Source organism: Castanea sativa, chromosome 8, assembly GCF_040712315.1.
Source record: "Castanea sativa cultivar Marrone di Chiusa Pesio chromosome 8, ASM4071231v1".
In the NCBI taxonomy this organism is placed as follows: Eukaryota; Viridiplantae; Streptophyta; class Magnoliopsida; order Fagales; family Fagaceae; genus Castanea; species Castanea sativa.
Genome location: NC_134020.1, coordinates 38,965,369 through 38,984,930, shown reverse-complemented (window position 1 = coordinate 38,984,930; position 19,562 = coordinate 38,965,369). Strand labels below are relative to the sequence as shown.

At 35.3% G+C, this 19,562-nt stretch overlaps 2 protein-coding genes and 2 pseudogenes across 2 annotated transcripts; all 4 read right to left on the bottom strand.

The window, feature by feature from the left end:
- Positions 1–357: 357 nt before the first annotated feature.
- Positions 358–1,074, bottom strand: LOC142606303 (germin-like protein subfamily 1 member 7; annotated as a pseudogene).
- A 127-nt stretch (positions 1,075–1,201) lies between these two features.
- On the bottom strand, positions 1,202–2,327 carry LOC142607977 (germin-like protein subfamily 1 member 7). The gene is made up of 2 exons (XM_075779670.1): positions 2,135–2,327; positions 1,202–1,883 (listed from the first exon to the last, which is right to left on the bottom strand). The coding sequence occupies exons 1-2, from the start codon at positions 2,259–2,261 to the stop codon at positions 1,351–1,353; spliced, it is 660 nt and encodes a 219-aa protein (XP_075635785.1). The 5' UTR covers positions 2,262–2,327; the 3' UTR covers positions 1,202–1,350.
- A 5,538-nt stretch (positions 2,328–7,865) lies between these two features.
- Positions 7,866–9,108, bottom strand: LOC142607792 (germin-like protein subfamily 1 member 16). The gene is made up of 2 exons (XM_075779422.1): positions 8,812–9,108; positions 7,866–8,542 (listed from the first exon to the last, which is right to left on the bottom strand). The coding sequence occupies exons 1-2, from the start codon at positions 8,936–8,938 to the stop codon at positions 8,007–8,009; spliced, it is 663 nt and encodes a 220-aa protein (XP_075635537.1). The 5' UTR covers positions 8,939–9,108; the 3' UTR covers positions 7,866–8,006.
- Positions 9,109–17,153: 8,045 nt separating this feature from the next.
- LOC142605735 (germin-like protein subfamily 1 member 7) lies at positions 17,154–18,090 on the bottom strand (annotated as a pseudogene).
- Positions 18,091–19,562: the final 1,472 nt, after the last annotated feature.

The following is a 19,562-nucleotide window of genomic DNA, read 5'->3' as shown; positions in this document are numbered from 1 at the left end:
CAATATAAATTTATATTGTAAGTATGATTTAGACATATAAAGGTCTTCAATATTTAACCCCTTAAGTATTATGTTTTTCTCCATTGTATAATTTTTTCCATGTTACCTCGGAATGAATACATAGTGTTGTAGAATTTCAATACTCTTACCATTTCAAGACCCAAAAATGTTGCTTCAACGGAATGTTTGACAGAATAGTTGCTAGTTAATTACTCTGCCTTTCCTATAACACAATGACTCGCACAGAAAAAAAAAAATCATAACAAATCATTTTATTTGATAATAATTATTTCTATGTCATTACATCAAGGGAAACTATGTAAACTTTATTCAAACTATATATTGGTATTATTTCTATTACAAATATTTTTCCAAATTGTGGTTGACTTAGAATTATTTTTGAAGATAATCAACTATATTCTTGTCCAACTGGAAGGCCTTGGCAAGAACATCAGGATTGATTGGAGGATTAGATCCAAAGACCGCATTTGCTATGGTGATCAACCCAAGATTTTGACTACTGAGACTAGCAAAGGCAACAACGTTGGTCTGCCCTATGTTGAATTGGAAGTGAATGAGACCAATTGGGAATACAAAGACGTCTCTCTTGTTTAGAACTTTGGTGAAAAGTTTGTTTGGGTTTTATGTGACAAATTAATCCAATCAAGAGAGTTCACTCCATGACAACCAAAAGCTTAGTGCCACGAGGGTGAGTGTGAGGAGGAGCCAAAGATATACCTAGAGTATTGAGCCCTGGTAATTTATCAACGTTCACAAGATTGACACTTGATTCAAGTTACTTGCAGCTGTGTTTCTAGGAATATGGAGTCTGGGAAAGAAAAAATCATTGAATGTGATAGTTGCTAGGTCCTTGCAAAATTTTCCATTCACAAATACTACGCAACGAAAAGTTTGTTATTGTCACAAATAAGACAATTCTATAACAATGGACAATAGCATGTCATGTAGGGGAAAAAAAATCTAATGTAGATGGTATAAGATATAACCGTCGAATTACACAAATAAACGGTATTACTTGTTTCCCTAATTACCTGTAGGAATGTTTTTCAACATAGGTAAGTGCTACTGAGCCCTCAATTTGGCCATGTTGTAAAATTGAAATAAAAATTCTATCTTTCATACAATTTTTGTCAGTTTAGTAATGCACTAATTGCTCTGCATTTGCTTGGACACCATGGCACATAAAAAAATCATAAGGCAATTTTATTTGATAATAATTATTTTTGTTGCATGCATTACATATAAAGAATCAAGGAAAACTTTTTTCAAACTCTGCCTTCTAATGGTTCGTCATTCCTATTACAATTATTTTTCCAAATTGTGGTTTGACTAGAATTGTTTCTGAAGATAACCAACTACATTCTTGTCAACTTGGAAGGCTTTGATGAGAACATCCGGATTGATGGGAGGATTAGATCCAAAGACTGCATTTGCAATGGTGATCACCCCGGGATTTTGGCTATTAAGACCGGCAAAAGCAACAGCATTGGTTTGCCCTATGTTGAATTGGAAGTGAATGAGACCAATTGGGAATGCAAAGATATCTCCCTTGTTTAAAACTTTGGTGAAGAGTTTGTTTGGGTTAGATGTGACAAATCCAACTAAGAGAGTACCCTCTGCAACTACTAGAATCTCAGAGGCACGAGGGTGAGTGTGTGGAGGATCTAAGCCATATGGTGCAAAGTCAAGACGGGCCAAAGATATGCCTAGAGTGTTCAAACCTGGTAGCATATCGACATTCACAAGAGTGACATTGAATCCGACTTTATTTGCAGTGTTTGCAGGAATATTGAGTCCGGAAAAGAAAAAATCATCGGCTGTGACAGCGGCTGGATCCTTACAAATTTTTCCATTCACAAATACTACACATAGAAAAGTTTATCATTGTCAGAAAAAAAGAAAAAGAAAAAAAAATCTGTAACAATGGACAATAACAAGTCAAGTAAAAAATAAAAACTGATGTAGATGATGATACACCCATAAGGCATGTTTTCATTTTTTTTTTTTTTTTTTTGAAGGGATAATTTCATTAATGTGTACAACTTCAAATGATTTCAAATGAACGTGATGAAAATTACTACTACTGCTAATAATAATGAGAGTATGTACATACCAGCAGAATTGGTGTTGTTGATTGCGACACAAAAGTCTTGCAGAGGACTAGGGTCATAGGCAGAAACCAGGGAGGATGCCAAAGCCAAAAGGGCCACAGTAATAAGGTAAGTAACACCTTTAATCATTTTTGAGGTTTTGTTATCTCTATCTTCTGAGTGTTATTTGCGTGGATGAGGGATGAGAATTTAGCATATGTGGAAATGTCTATTTATAGAGAGGAGTCAGTGAACCCGTCCATGTTTTTCACCAAAAAAAAAAAAAAAGCATATAAATTATTTGAATTTATATCATTTTTTAGTTTACGGGGTGAACCATTCTTGCTTGGTAGTTCTTAAACCTTTATCAATTTAATTTATGAAGTGAATCGTTCTTTAACCATGTCTGCACGTATTTAAAAACCAATGAAACCTGACTACTTCAATGCTATTGTATAGTTTTCATACTGTTTTGGCCAACCCAATAATGCGCCTTATATATGTAGATAGTATATTTAAAAATGAAATGACTGAAGCTTCCATGCGTATTGCCTGTGTCCTCATGGAAATGCGTGGCGTAAATTCTTTAAGTCGAATGATTTAAACTTATTATCTTATTGTCTTATCTTGCATCATTTCATTGACTTTATCTTGATTGATGGGTACCAAATACTTCTTAATGGTTTAGTTAGATTTTTAATGTTTTTTTATTCTTTCCGTTTACCTTTTTTTGTTCTCTCTTTATGTTAACCCTATATTTTTGGTGCATTTCGTTTAAGATCGAAGATTTTTAACAGAATATTACAAACGAATTCTCATTGCTTACGTCTTACAAAAGAATTTTTTGAAAGAAATAAAAGTGAATTTTTTTGGACAAGAACAACATTTCAGGATTAATCTATGATCTAGATGTAAAGTAAACAAGAATGAATGAATGACACAACCATGTTTGATGTTACGTGTTAGCGAATTCCAATAGAATATATTCCAATTTCTTTTACGACAAATTACAATATCAGAACAACCTTATTATGACTTCGGATTTCCGAACTTTTATCTTTCTGTGAAAGGATCAGCCATTTTCAACTTCTGTGGCAAACACCGCAAAGAAGAGCTGGCATTTAAGAGTTGGGATCAACGTTACATAGTTAGATTCGGAAATAGTATCAAATATTCGAAAATTATCAAGTAATTTCGCATGTCAAAAAACAAATGCAGCTTTTTCTTACTATAAAATAAAATAATGACATATTTAATGCACAAAACCCTCACTTTTATCAGTATTTTTTGAGTCCCACATTGCTCTAAAGAGTGAGATCATTTATTTTTTTTATAAACAACCGTAAGTCACCATTCATATTCTTAAAAAGTGGGCATAGTGCGGACTAAGGCTTTATTTATATCACATTCATGTGTGCCATCCCATTGCATCTCAAGCATGTGAGGTCCAACATTTTTTTTGCAATTTATATTTACTTGTTTAAAAAAATGCAAAGAATTAGAAGGTTGTTCTTGAACCTCCATTAGTGGAAGTGCGCCTATCATAAAGATCACCATTATAGTCTAATCATGGGGTTGTTCAGCCAACAAAACCAATCGCACCAAGGGTGGCATAAATCAACGTACCTTTAAGGACACTTTGAGATTATTCCTCAACTCATCTGTTTATTTTCTACTTTTGCTAATGTACATTCATGCTAATTATTTGAGATATTATTTGTTGGATCAAACTTGTTCATTCACAGTTATATTTTCAACAAGTCTTACCCCATTATTTTAAAGACTTCAAAGTATTAAACTTCAAAAAATATAATAGAATTAGTACTGGAGATGCATTTAATTGCACATGCACTTCCAAAGAGTATGGGATTAAGATATCCCCATATGCAATTCAAGTGATCATGTTTCCTATGATTATTATTATCACATGTATCAATTTTAGTCCAATGTAGCATCAATCAATTCATGCTTTCGTACTCCATGACATCAGAATTTATTTACATTTTCAATTAATAAAGCAATAGAACAAACGGGTCAAATTTTACGGTTACCCGTATGTACTAATATTGTTTAGTGGTGATTGGTGAACTATCTCAGGAAACTATATTCAGGATCCAAAAGTCTGACAATCTACACGTTATGGCATTTGATACATTCGTCCAGGAGCCTGTTCTTTGACCATTGATAGAATACATGTGTTGCTGGCTACTACTGTAAACGATGATATTGTTTTTTATGCAAGTGCTGAAGACTGATGAATGTGCAGGCGGCTAGGCTTGATTCTTCAAAATGGTATTAATGCTTCTTTTATATGATGATTGTTGGTGAGAAAAAGGTTTTTTTCCCCTTGAATGATGATTTCATAAAAACAAAATTTTTTAAAAAAAAAAAAAGAGAAGTTTCATGGGTTTTGTTGGAATATGGAGAATGAAAAAGTTTTCCAATGAGTAGCCAGAATGAAAAAGTTTTCTAAGACAGAGAACGATAGTGAGATTTCAACATTTGAAAAAATAAAAATAAAAAAATTATCTTGAGGCTTAGGACTTCATTTTCAAGTATTAAACACTGAATTTATATATCCTTTAAAAATATTAGGAAAAAATCCTTATGAAAAATCAGAAAAATGAAGGGGTGGGAAACACTATTCCAATAGGGAAATAAAAGGGCCAAATCGGCATTTAGAGAGCTATAAATAAACAATCTCATAGGAAAATGAGATTTCCAAGAAAAGTGTTAGATTTTTTTTTTTTTTTAAATGCGAGCAGAGATTGCAATGAGACAAGTGAGGAAAACCTAGGTGGAGTGAAAGTGAGGTAGGGCAGGTTTAGAACAAGTTAGAGATATTTTGTCATCCTTAATGATTTAGAGATAAAAGAGAAAAAAGATGGATAGTCGTGAGAGTATTAAAAGAGAGAGAAAATAAGTATTTTTGAAGTGATAATAGAATATGTATAAACCAAACAAATTATAAATATGATCAGTATAAAAAATATTACATTATATATATAAATAATTGAAAAATATATCAAATGAAAAAATATATAAATATTCTGGGTGGGAAAAGGCGAGATGAGTTGAGGTGAGAAAAAACCTATTCCCACCCCATCGCTCTTCAAGGCAAGAACTTGCGCATGCCAAATGGGAATTTTTGCCATCCCTTTTAGTGAGTTTGGAAAATTTTAAGGCTTTTTAGTTTTTGAAAGAAAGAAAGAGAATGGGATAGTTTTAGTCATATCTTTTCATAAATTATGGTAATTGGAGAGAGAGAGAGAGAGATTTTCACAATTAGAAAGTTTAATAAGCTGTAATATTTTTCCGCAAGTATCAACCATTCCTTGGATGGAAAAAGTTTAGTTTTATATAGGTTTGGAGCTATCTTCCTCTAATTCATTATGTGGTGATTAAAGAGATTATTTATGTGTACTTTTAATCATGTGACTCTTTTTCTAATTAGTCATGATATTTTTAAATAGTCCAATAAATTGCAACATAATGGGTTGAACTGAGGTTATGTTGCTGTGGTGGCAAGATATTAGATAGGAGTGTCCACAAGTTAGGTTGGGCAGGTGGAGGACAATATTTTTATCCAGCCCACCAATAGCCTATTGGGAAAATTCTAATCCTCCACCAACTCATCAATCTATAAATCTAACAAGTCGGTTAAAAATCTTAACGATTTCAACTTGACAAGTTGAGCGGGTTGGATGGGTTGGCAAATTCCGTTGACTAAATTAAACTATTTCAATAAAATTTGATAATTGTTCTCCCTCAAATATTTTTTTCAAGGAAAGGAAACACTGCAAATTATTTTATTAAAAAAATAACAAATACTACATTGCTTTTCATAAGAATGACTTCAAATAAAAAGAAATTTGAAGTCATGGATATTTTTTGCACAAGCCTAATATAGGATCCTGTGTCAACTATCAACATGTGAGGCCATATGGTTTTTCGTTTTTTTCTTTTGTTTCTAAACAATTTGCTTGTATGAAACTTGACCTGTCAATGAGTCTTTGTTCACTTGGCACTTTGTTTAACAACCCGTGTGTTTTGTAACCCCTATGATTCACATCAACTTGTTTTCTTGAATACGGAAGGACTAGCTGATCAATAACTATATATATATACAAAGGCACAGGGTTCAATTCCCGCAAGGAGAATGTCATGAGTGACACGTATTTGGGTATTCAAATATTTAGGTTCTACTTCAAATGCACCACAAGCTCTAGTGTTCTCATCTTGCTTTGTTTTGCTAGAACGCAGAGGCAGTGGCAGAGCCAGGATTTTAGTCTAGAGGGGGTAAAATTAAAAGAAAATATTAAAAGTGAAATTAATCTAAAAAATATTAATCAACAATAATAACAAAATAAATAAACAATTGTAAGTAAATATGGATATATTTCATATTATTAAAATAAATAAACAAAAATAAATAACTCATAGCTACTAAAAAATTTACAAATTGATGGAGTAAAAATGTGATTAGTGTTACTTAAAAAATATAATGAATAAATGTTTAAAATTATATTTTGTGATTGGTGACATACCAGTTTGTAAGACATAAATAGTAAAATTTGTAATGTCTTTAGCATCATTTAAGGATAAAAAGTTATGAAAAGTATTATAAATAGTAAAAATAGTGTAAATAATGATTAAAAAAAATAGTGAAATAGGTGCAACACATAAGACAAGACAAAAGCTACTTACAAAAATAGTGAATTTGATGAAAAGCTTATATAGTTTGATTTTTGAGAACTTTTTTTCCTTTCTTCTTCCAGTGTTAGAGTCACTTTCAACCAAGTAGAATTCCTTGTTTTTTTTTTCCTCCATGCCAATAGGTAATTACTTTAGACTACATATGATAGAAAATTTTAGGAGTTAGAGGGGGCAGGTGCCCACCTCGCCCCCCCTCTGGCTCTGCCCCTGAGTACAGGCAATGAAGCAGAATAGTTATTTGGTATAGGTGTATAGCACATTATCGCTTGCTGAGGTGATGCGGAGGTGCACAAAGTTGTTGGCGGTGCCTGTAGGTGATGAACTCGTCGGCTGTGATCACAGGTAATGTTGCAGGTTGCGGGCTAGGTGATTGCAGCTGCGAAGAAGGTTGTGAGATTGCAAAAATTTTGGGTTGTGGATTTCGGTGTATCCTGGCTTGGTCAAGATCAAATTTGACTCTAAAAGATCCGTCTACCTAAAAGTTGTTGAGTGCTTGCAGGAAAGGAAAGAGAAAAGAAAGAGCATAAGTAGAATTTTAAATTGATTCATATGTCCACAGCAGAAACTCAACTGTTACATCTTTACTATTGGACTCGTGTCTACAATTAATGAAAGTAAGGTTTATTTGCTAGAGAACTACTCTAAGTTAGCCCTAAACTAACTCATAAGTTTGTTTTTGTTTGCTCTACAAGTACATAGACCATATATCTTTAACAATATTCATGTTACCATGGTATGAATTCATAGTGTTGTAGAAGCTCAATACATTGGCTATTTCAACACCCAAAAATGTTGCTTCAATCTTCCTGCAGAAATGTTTGACATAGAATAATTGCTACTGAGCCCTAATTAAATTTGACCTCCCTATTTGCATAAACGAAAAGAAATTCTTTGTCTATTTTATATACAATTTAGATTTTTGATATTTAATAGTAAGCTGCGTGTATTTCTAACATTGTAGATCTAAGGTGATTTCAAAATTTATTCGTGCACTGATTGCTTTACCTTTCATTGACACAATGACTCACACATAAAAAATAAAAATAAAAATAACAAATCATTTCATTTGATAATAATTATTTCAATGGAATTACATCAAGGGAAACAATGTGAACTTTATTCAAACTATATAGTGGTTCATCATTCCTATTACAAATATATTCCCAAATTGTAGTTGACTTAGAACTGTTTCTGAAGATAATCAACTACATTCTGGTCTACTTGGAAGGCCTTGGCGAGAATATTAGGATTGATTGGAGGATTAGATCCAAACACCGCATTTGCTATGGTGATCAACCCAGGATTTTGACTACTGAGACCAGCAAATGCAACAGCATTGATTTGCCCTATGTTGAATTGGAAGTGAATAAGACCGATTGGGAATACAAAGACATCTCCCTTGTTTAGAACTTTGGTGAAGAGTTTATTTGGGTTGGATGTGACAAATCCAACCAAGAGAGTACCCTCCATGACTACCAAAAGCTCAGTGCCGCGAGGGTGAGTGTGAGGAGGATTTAGGCCATATGGTGCAAAGTCGAGACGAGCCAAAGATATGCCTAAAGTGTTGAGACCAGGTAATTTATCAACATTCACAAGATTGACACTTGATCCGAGTTTACTTGCAGCTGTGTTTCCCGGAATATTGAGTCCGGAAAAGAAAAAATCATTGGCTGTGACAGTTGCTGGGTCCTTGCAAAATTTTCCATTCACAAAAACTACACAAAGAAAAGCTTGTTATTGTCACAAATAAAACAGTTCTGTAACAATGGACAATAGCATGTCATGTAGGGGGAAAAAATCTAACGTAGATGATATAACGTAGGTGATGATAATAATTTCATTAATGTGTAGAACTTCATGAAAATGATCTCCAAAGAACGTAGGTGATGATTATAACACTACTACGTACTGCTAATAATGAGCAGGCATGTAGATTTACAGTTCATCAAAATAAAAATAAAAGAAGGAGAGAGCATGTACATACCAGCAGAATCGGTGTTGTTAATTGCGACACAAAAGTCTTGCAAAGGACTAGGGTCATAGGCAGAAGCAAGGGAAAATGCCAAAGCCAAAATGGCCACAGTAACAACATAAGGAACACCTTTCATCATATTTGAGGTTATGTTATCTCTATCGTATCTTATACACTGCGTATTCTTGCTTCGGTAAGGGATGGGAACAAAGTACAGGGGATATGTCTATTTATAAAGAGGAGTCAGTGAACCTGTAGTTTTTCACAAACGGAGCATATAAGACTAGGTAATTCTTCCACAGTTCTCAATTTCTTGTTTAATGGCTGAAACATTCTTTAACCACTACTAATCGTACTCATTTGAAAAGCAATCAAATTGGACCACTTCAATGCCATTGTGCAGTTTTCGTGTTGCTTTTCCAAGCCACAAAATAACCTTACCTTCATAGTATATTTAACATTGAAATAATTGAACCCATGCATATATCTTGACTCTGTCCTCATTAAGGAATGTTTAATAGTCAATGGTGTGACCCATATAATTAAGTATGCTTGGGTTGAACTAATCTTATTGACCGCATCTCATTTGGTGGGTACTAATTACTAAATATTTTTTAGTTGTTTATTAGATTTAATGGTTTTCTAGAACCGCAATAACTACCAAGGCATTTGACTACCAAGGCATGAGGTATATATACTCTTCTGTCGGTCCCTTTTTGTTGTTCTCACTTCATGCTATGGTGTTCTATGATGTAATTTTTATGACTGTTTGGTCAACATCATATTTGTTACAATTCATGGCAAGATCTCTTACATCGAAACGCTTATTGAAGTTGTGGAATGAGAAGTAAAGTTAAAAACATTGTTTAAAGAAACAAGTTAGACATAAGCCACCATGAATTCAAAAACATAATTATGTAAAATTATTCCGTGCATAGCACAAAACCGCGACTAGTTTAGATTTAAAATATTCAAGCGAAATCATGAAATGGATCCATTTTAAATGATGTCATATTATGTATCCCTTTAATTGAACCATGAAAATGGTCTTGTTAAGGTCACATTTTATGTAATTGACATATCTTTTGACAAAACAAATTTTACTTGTATATGGGTCTTAGTTTTGGTGTGTTCAAGAACGTCATGAAGTACTTTACAAGTAATAACAAGTGATATTATTGAAAACATAAAAAAATACTCAAGAAACAATGCAAGAAAAGATGGAACAGAAGATCTCAACACCTGGCTCAATACATTCGATCTATTGACATTAAACAAACCTCAATACATCTCAATTTATCGAGATTCGTGAATTTCAAAATTCTAGATCTGTTTTCGGCTCCATGATGACTAGGCTTTTCTAGGATTTCCTGCTCTAGGTTTTAAGGGATACAAAAGCAATATAATACACAGAGACTCATATTGAGATACACACTTTAACAGGAGTTGTTGCGACTTTTTGTTTGTCTTAGGTTTATGTACCAGACTACTTACAGATCAATAAGTTTGGGTTGAAGAACTCTGCATCAAACAACAACAATTTAGTTGTTTTTTTGTTAGTCACGTACTGGGATCTGTGCAAAGAAAATTCTCTACAAGAACAAGTCCAATTGAAAATTTGAGCTAATACTGGTATAGGTCAGTAGATTCAACTTTAAGTTGGTATTTTTGGATAGACCAGTGAGGTAAGATTCATTATACTTGTACGTTGTAACCAATTGGTTTCTTATTAGCGGATTTTTCGGAAGTAATGACTTAAAATTCACTCGGTGTGGTTTTTGTCTATGAAGATTTTCCCCATCGTAATCAAATCACCGTATCAAATTTATTTTCCCCTTCATCTAATTTAGTTTAGTTGATTTGATTGTGCCTCCTTATTGTTTGCATAAAATTTAAATAATTAATCAACTTGGATAATTGAATTAATTAACCGAAGTTAATTTATAACCTAAGATGTCCAAGATAGAGATAATTATTTTCTTATTTACAGGGCTCCTAGGAAAACATTAATTTTTTAGATTAGTCAACTCAACAATAAAAATCCTCTTAAAAAAACTCAACAATAAAAAAGAAAAGTTTATGTAGAATAAATGCTAACAATTATATATATATACACACACACATATAATATGCCATTAAGCTATGCACACTATGTTCACCAGTCCCTGTTTTTGGCGTCAAGCTCCAATCGGGTTCCATGGATTCCTCCACTTGAAAGTCGTTCTCTCAAGTTAAACTTTGACAGGGCAACATTTAGAGATATTGACAAGCCTGGTTCGGGTGTTAAAATCCGCAACGAACATGGATTGGCAATTGCTTCCCTCTCGGAACTTATTTAGCTACCATTTTCTTCTGATCCAGTTGAAGCCTTGGCAGCGGCAAGGGCCATATCCTTTGCTCAAGAACTCGGCTTCTCCAAATTCATCTTGGAAGGCGACTCCGAACTAGTAATAAAAGCTCTCAAGAGTAATGAAGATTCTCTGCCTCCATTTGGTCACACTCTTACTTTGGCCAAAGCTACGACAGATGCTATGAAACATCCCAGCGTCTTTTATAAAAAACCAAAGAGTAAAGGACAGATTTTTTTAGGCCACACATGCTCCCACCTACCCTACTTAATTCCCACCGCATATTTCACCTTATCGCCTTATCTCTTTAGCTGGCTGACTCATTTCTTCTCTTTCCTTTTTTCATTTTCTCTCGTATGCTCCTCTCAATCTATCACTCCCTCACACTCTCCCACCCGTACACTCCACACCACCAACTCCACCATCATTTGTTTCCAACAAGATCACCAGAAAATTTTTATTTTAAAATTTTTTAATCTTTTTAGTGGGGTTTACACTTTTGCTTGTGGTTATTTTAATCTAAATTTTGGTAATGATACCCATATGATTTATGAGCTTTGGAAGTGATATTTATGTATTTATATGTATAGGTTTTGTATTGGTAGAATTATTTGATGAGTGGGTTTATGGTTTGTACTAATGGTGACTATCTAAGGTTTATTTATGGTGAAAATTTAGAAGTTTTGAGTTATAAAATGTGATAGTTGGTAAAACAAACTTTTCCATTGCTATTGGATTTATTTGAAGTTAGTTGAAGTTCTAAATTTCTTGTCTTGGAGGATATTTTGATTTTGCTTTCTTGGGTCTCTTGATGATGTTGTGTAAATCTTGTGGAAACTAGTCATAATGTTGGAGATGATATTGAATAAGTTAACTTTATAATTAGAGTCTATGCCTTGTAAATTAATTTGTTGAGAAACTTTGGAATCATAATACATTAATTGTGAGGTTGAATACTAGGACTGCCTAATTAAGTGTTTATTTGGCAATTCCTAATTTGTAGCTACATACAATTTCAAGTTTTGTGTTTATTGTGATAGGCTTGCTTGATATTGTTTAGGTTCTAGCTAATCTCCTTTGGAGCTTGGAGAATTAAGCTTTTTGCAGGTTGACAAAAATTGAAGTTGAAAACTTTACAAACTTTGTGGAAGTTCTGGTTATTCAAGGTTTTTGAACCTACCTGGATATAAATTATGTGTTTCAAAGTACATATAACCTGTGAGCTTTATATGGTTTTAATTCTATGCCATGTGTGATTTCCAAGTGATCACCCGATTTGGTTTCTGTAGTCTTTGTAACAACGAAATCAAATCTTGGTCATTGCCCTTTCACTTTGGATGACGCATTCTTCCCTGCTGCCTATAGGAGGAAGAGGTTCCTTGATTGTGTGTGGGTGAGGCTGCTACTCATAAGGCCAAAAGACCACATGCAAAAGATGTCATATTTGACACATTCTCTCTACTACCCATAGGGGGAGAGACAAAACCTTAAGGGTATGGGTGAGTGTCACGCCCCGAACCCCTAAATGGTCCAAAGCATGAGAAAAACATCTCAAAAGTACCTGTAGATTTTGTTCCTTTTGGCAATTCAATCCAAATAAAATCATATCAAGTACTAACATCAAGAGTTATCATAATAATTTCATTAAATATACTCCCAAAGCAAGTCAGAGCTCTATGTAATAAATATAATGACCATTGGTCACAAAAAAATGGAGGTATGAATAAATAATTACATATCATCAATTTGACCCATTAGTGGAAATAAGGGCATAACCACTATTAGATACAAAAGAATTGGGTCAAGCCTACTCTAAGTTATACATCATCAATCATCTCCATCACAAAAGTCAGCCTCCATCAGCAATTAGTCTAACTACTGCTAGCCACCAAAAAGCTGTCTCAAACGATAGTTTCCTACTTTGAAAAAGTTTGTAAAATAATGGAATGAGACAGAGGTTAGTAAGTAGCAAAATTAATGAGGTGGAGGAAATGCAAGTCTCATGATGATAACAATTTACAAATCATGTTTTAATTTGCGAATTTCTAAATAATTTCTACAAAACCATTTCCAAAAATAATATGACAAGAATGAATAAAATGACATGACACAAAGCTTCTCAAAATGCTCTCATGAAACTACATGCTATAATTTGTGAGCAATAACAATACAATTCCAAACCTAAGGCCACATGATAATGCCGTCACAAAGACGGAACTAATCTGTCGCCACAAATACAAAACTCATCGCTAACACACAGTCGGAACTAAATATGTCGTCACAAAGACGAAACTAATCTTCCGTCACAATGAGAGGAGATATTTATGAGTGTGTGGTAGGGAAATAAGGGGTTAGTGGGTCACGTGTGGCCCCTTAAAAATCTAACCCTCTTTTTTTTTTTTTTTTAAGTGGCCTGGGGTGTTTCAATGAGGCTGCTGCCCATTGGGTCAAGAGACAACATACCAAAGAGGATGATATCATCTCAGTTGTGAATGGATGGATCTCCTGTCCGGTCTATGTGGTAGTGTGATATATTTGTGATAAATTACCTTATTTTAGATTTTATGGCTTTTGGAATTATATTGCTAGTGCTCACAGATTATAGTATATAGTTTTAAGGTATTTACTTTGAGAAACTTTGTGTTCCATTATTTTATCATTTTTGTCATACTATTATGAAAATGATCTTCTAGTATTCAATTAGAATTTCCCAAATTAAAATATAATTCGTAAACTATTTATCATCATGAAACTTGCATTTCCCCCCACCCCCATTACTTATGCTACTTACTAGGCTTTGACTCATCCCATTATTTTACAAACTTTTCAAAGTAGGCAAAAATCATTTTAAGACAACTTTTTGGTGGCTAGTAGTAGTTAAACTAACTACTGATGGAGGCTAAACTTTAGTGATAGAGATATTTAGATGATGTACATCATAAAGTAGACTTTACTCATTCTTCTGTATATTATAGTGGTAATGACTTTATTCCCACTGATGGGACAAGTTGATGATATGTAATTATTTATTCAGACCTCTATTCTTTTGTGGCCAATGGTCCTTGTAGTTATTGCATGGAGCTCTAGCTTACCTTGAGAGTATATTTAATGGAATTATTATGATAATTCTTGATGTTGGTATTTGATATGATTTATTTGAATTGAATTGTCATAAAAAAAAAATGTACAAGTACCTTTGAGATGTTTTTCCCATGCTTTGGACCCTTTTGGGTTTGGGGTGTGACAGGCTAGTTGCATTTCTTTTTCCCACACTCAAGCGATTTTGTTGCTCATAACCTAGCTAAACATGTAAGACATATTATTGGTTTTATGGTGTGGATGGAGGATGTTCCTCCACACCTCTATTTTGTAAGAAATTCAAAATCTTCTTTCTAAAAAAAAAAAAAAGCTGTCCATATTGTATCCAAAAGTTTTGTAGATCAATTCACATTTGTTAGTGCTTCCAATGGAGACATTTAGAATTCAAATTCCCACCCCCTGTTGTAGCAATTGATTTTTTTTTTAAAGAAAAAAGTTGTCAATGCTGTAAATATACGATATCTTTGTATTCTCTACATGATTATATATTCTATTTCTATTTTGCATAAGTGCACTATAAATAACTCCATTGTCAACACAACAAATTGATATCAAATTTTCCATTATCTTAATAGGTAAGTGTTAGATTTAGTCCCTTGAACAAACATATCATACACAGCGAAAAAGTAAATAACACAAGATATGATAACCCAGAAACCTTATAAAATAACTAGTTCCAAAGGAATAACCTGGGGAGACCAATTCCAAGAAGAACTATCCACTATCAGATAGAGATTTATAGTCAAAATATCAATTCATAGTAAACCTATCTAAAGTTAACAAACCTAGCTTTGAATCTCATAGACTTCTCTGATATAAATATGTTCCAATATGAACCTTCAATTCACTCTTTAGATCTCATGTACACTGGATTGTTAAAGCTTGGGTTGCAACTTGATTCCAGCCGTACTAAGTGTGTGAGTATGATCTCTAGTAAAAGCATGAAAGAGTACAAGGTACGCAACCTTTTAGAGCTCATAAGAGTAGCTTTCCAAGTCCTGAAAACGTGTATTAGGGTTCCCTTAAGTATTAATTGAAACTGGATTGAAAACCTAATCACTTACTTGGCTTAATGAGCTATAAAAAAAAATTTTCAAAACCAACTTTCGATCGGTCGAACAACAGCTTCGATCGATCAAAACTACAATATTTTGATTCCTTGATTCTGTAGTTTCATGTTCTTTTACACTATCTTGTCAGTTTCTTGAGCATTGTCTAATCTATCTTATAGATACTATGATCTATTCCTAGACAAGTTTGTGATCACATGTTTGCTAATTATCGTAGACACATATAGAACCTAACAGTAATTTCATTTCATATATAACTAAAGTGTGGTGTGTTTGTGTTAGAAGTACTTCGAATACCGCTCCCTCTCCCTTATATGTGTGTGTTTGTTTCTCAACAAAAAAGAAATAAGTGCTTTTCCTAAGTAATTAACTATCAATAAAGCTTGAATTTAGCTGCAAACCTTTAATTTCTCCATTACTGTCTCATACTGATCATGTAGAGTAGAAACGTGAAAGATACAATGCTTTTTCATAATGAATTATTGAACTTTCAACTTTTTTTTAAGTAGCTTTTAATACATTTTTTTTCTTAAGTGCTTGTGATTTCTGAAAGCTCGAATATGTGCTAAAACACAAGAGCTGTTTAGACCCCCAAATTAAACAATACGGCTCGGTTGGTTTTACTATAAATTAACTAAGTGCGGAATAGAGTAAATGCAAGCGAACAAACAATAAGACTACTCTAAGCCATATTCATCAAACATTAACTAGTAAAATGAAAGTTAAAGGAGTAGGGAAGAAAGATGCAAACACAAAATAACACACCGATGTGTTTTCGAAGAGGAAACCGAAGAACTCGACGAAAACCTCTCTGCCGCCCTCCAAGCGGTAAATCGATCCACTAGACAATAAGTTGGAATACACGAATAGCAAGACACCCTCTAAGCCTAATCTACCCAATGCACCTAAGCCCTCCAAACTCCTACTCCAACAAGGTTTCTCAGAACCATATCTTGTCTAACTTTCCGAATCCTTCAATACACTTGATTGCATCCGCCAAAGCTTGGCTTCTTCCAATGCTTCCTAATAGCACCAAAACCTCACTTTACTCTTAGAATGGGTGTGGTAAGTGTTTGGGCTATCAACCTCTCAAGGATATGGATATGGAGAGGTAGGAGTATAAGGAAAACCACAAAGGATTGTGTAGATGATTGTGAATATAACAATCTCTAACTCTCAAGTATGTATGCTAGGGTTTTCTCTATGAAAATTACTTCTTCCAATATGTGGGTAATAAACGTATATATAGTGTGGGTGAAGACGTAGTGGAGTAGGTATGCCAAAATAGCAAAATAGAACGTTTCGCGGGAATTTCGTGTGGGAACACCTTACCCCCGAATTACTCGCGAAAATCAGCTGTCATGACTCTTCGCATTCCAATCATGTGCTCTGCACGTGGCTCACTTCGCGGGAAGACTTCTCGCGAAACTTCTCGCGAAATCCACTTGATCTTCAATAAAAACTTGAGTCTTCACATTCTCTCTCACACACAACCCATATAATGAAATCCCACATAAAAAACAGGGCAAACATGATTAAACAAAATTACAATCAAATTTGGCACAGAATTAAAGCCAACACAAAATAGTTGTAAATAACAACTTTACAATTTCAAACGTTGTGGATCCAATGTATATTCAAGATTTAGTAATGCACTAATTCCTCAGCATTTGCTTGGACACCGTGACACATAAAAAAAAGAATCGTAAGACAATTTTATTTGATAATAATTATTTTTATGACATTACATATAAGGAATCGAGGTAAACTTTATTCAAACTCTGCTTTGTAATGGTCATCATTCCTATTACAAATTATTTTACAAATTGTGGTTTGACTAGAATTGTTTTTGAAGATAATCAAAAACATTCTTGTCCAACTGGAAGGCTTTGGCGAGAACATCAGGATTGATGGGAGGATTAGATCCAAAGATTGCATTTTCTATGGTAATCAACCCAGGATTTTGACTGTTGAGACCTGCAAATGCAACAGCATTAGTCTACCCTATGTTGAATTGGAAGTGAATAAGACCGATTGGGAATACAAAGACGCCTCCCTTGTTTAGAACTTTGGTAAAGATTTTGTTTGGGTTGGATGTGACAAATCCAACCAATAGAGCACCCTCCATAACTACCAAAAGCTCAGTGCCATGCGGGTGAATGTGGGGAGGATTCAAGCCATATGGTGCAAAGTCAAGACGAGCCAAAGATATGCCTAGAGTGTTGAGACCTAGTAATTTATCGACGTTCACAAGATTGACACTTGATCCGAGTTTACTTGCAGCTGTATTTCCAGGAATATTGAGTCCGGGAAAGAAAAAATCACAAGTTGTGACAGTTGCTGGATCTTTGCAAAATTTTCCATTCACAAATACTACACAAAGAAAAGTTTGTTATTTTCAAAAAGAAGAGAATTCTGTAATAATGGAAAATAACATTTCATGTAGGAGAAAAAAAAATCTATTGTGGATGATATAACATAGGTGATGATAATAATTTCATTAATGTGTAGAACTTCATTATAATGATCTCAAAAGAACATAGGTAATGATAACACTACTACATACTGCTAATAATGAGAGAGCATGCATATTTGCAGTTTATCAAATTAAATAAAAATAAAGGAGAGAGCATGTACATACCAGTAGAATCAGTGTTGTTAATTGCAACACAAAAGTCTTGCAAAGGACTAGGGTCATAGGCAGAAGCAAGGGAAAATGCCAAAGCCAAAATGGCAACAGTAGCGAGGTAAGGAACACCTTTCATCCTACTTGAGGTTATGTTATCTCTATCTTATGGTATAGTCGTCATGCTCCGCCCCCATGTGCACGATATTGTCCTCTTTGGGCGGCCTGAAGGCTCTCTTAGTCCCTCAAGGTTTTGTTCTTCGCTCGTGACACCAAACCTCGTTGGAAAAGGCCTCATACACATCAAGGGAGGGCACCCTTTATGAACCAGGCTCTAGACACTCACTTGAGCGATGTGGGACTCTTGGCACCCAATGCCTCACCCACACCCTCAGAGGAGAGCCGTCCTCGGCTTTGATACCATTTGTCACGCCCCGCCCCCATGTGTACAATATTGTCCTCTTTGGGTGGCCTAAAGGCTCTCTTAGTCCCTCAAGGTTTAGTTCTTCCCACGTGACACCAAGCCTTGTGGGAAAAGGCCTCATACACATCAAGGAAGGGCACCCTTTGTGAACCAGGCTCTAGACACTCACTCGAGTGATGTGGGACTCTTGGCACCCAGTGCCTCACCCACACCCTCAGAGGAGAGCCGTCCTCAGCTCTGATATCATTTGTCACGCCCCAACCCCATGTGCACAATATTGTCCATTTTAGGCAACTCAAAGGCTCTCTTAGTCCCTCAAGGTTTTGTTATTCCCACATGACACCAAGCCTCATGGGAAAATGCCTCATACACATCAAGGGAAGGCACCCCTTATGAACCAGGCTCTGAACACTCACTTGAGCAATGTGGGACTCTTGGCACCCAGTGCCTCACCCACACCCTCTGAACGTATGGGTGAGGCACTGGGTACCAAAAGTCCCACATCGCTTACTGGGTGCCAAGAGTCCCACACCGCTCAAGTGAGTGTCCAGAGCCTGGTTCATAAGGTGTGCCCTCCCTTGATGTGTATGAGGTCTTTTCCCACGAGGCTTGGTGTCACGTGGGAAGAACAAAACCTTGAAGGACTAAGAGAGCCTTCGGGCCACCCAAAGAGGACAATATTATGCACAGGGGGTAGGGCGTGACAAATGGTATCAGAGCCGAGGACGGCTCTCCTCTGAGAGTGTGGGTGAGGCACTGGGTGCCAAGAGTCCCACATCACTCAAGTGAGTGTCTAGAGCCTGGTTCATAAGGGGTGCCCTCCCTTGATGTGTATGACACCTTTTCCCACGAAGCTTGGTGTCACGTAGGAAGAACAAAACCTTGAGGGACTAAGAGAACCTTCGAGCCGCCCAAAGAGGAAAATATCGTGCACATGGGGGCGAGGGGCGACATATGGTATCAGACCCGAGGATGGCTCTCCACTGAGGGTGGGGGTGAGGCACTGGGTGCCAAGAGTCCCACATTGCTCAAGTGAGTGTCCAGAGCCTGCTTTATAAAGGGTACCCTCCCTTGATGTGTATAAGTCCTTTTCCCACGAAGTTTGGTGTCACGAGCGAAGAAAAAATCCTTGAGGGACTAAGAGAGCCTTCAGGCCACCTAAAGAGGACAATATCGTGCATATGGGGGCAGGGCGT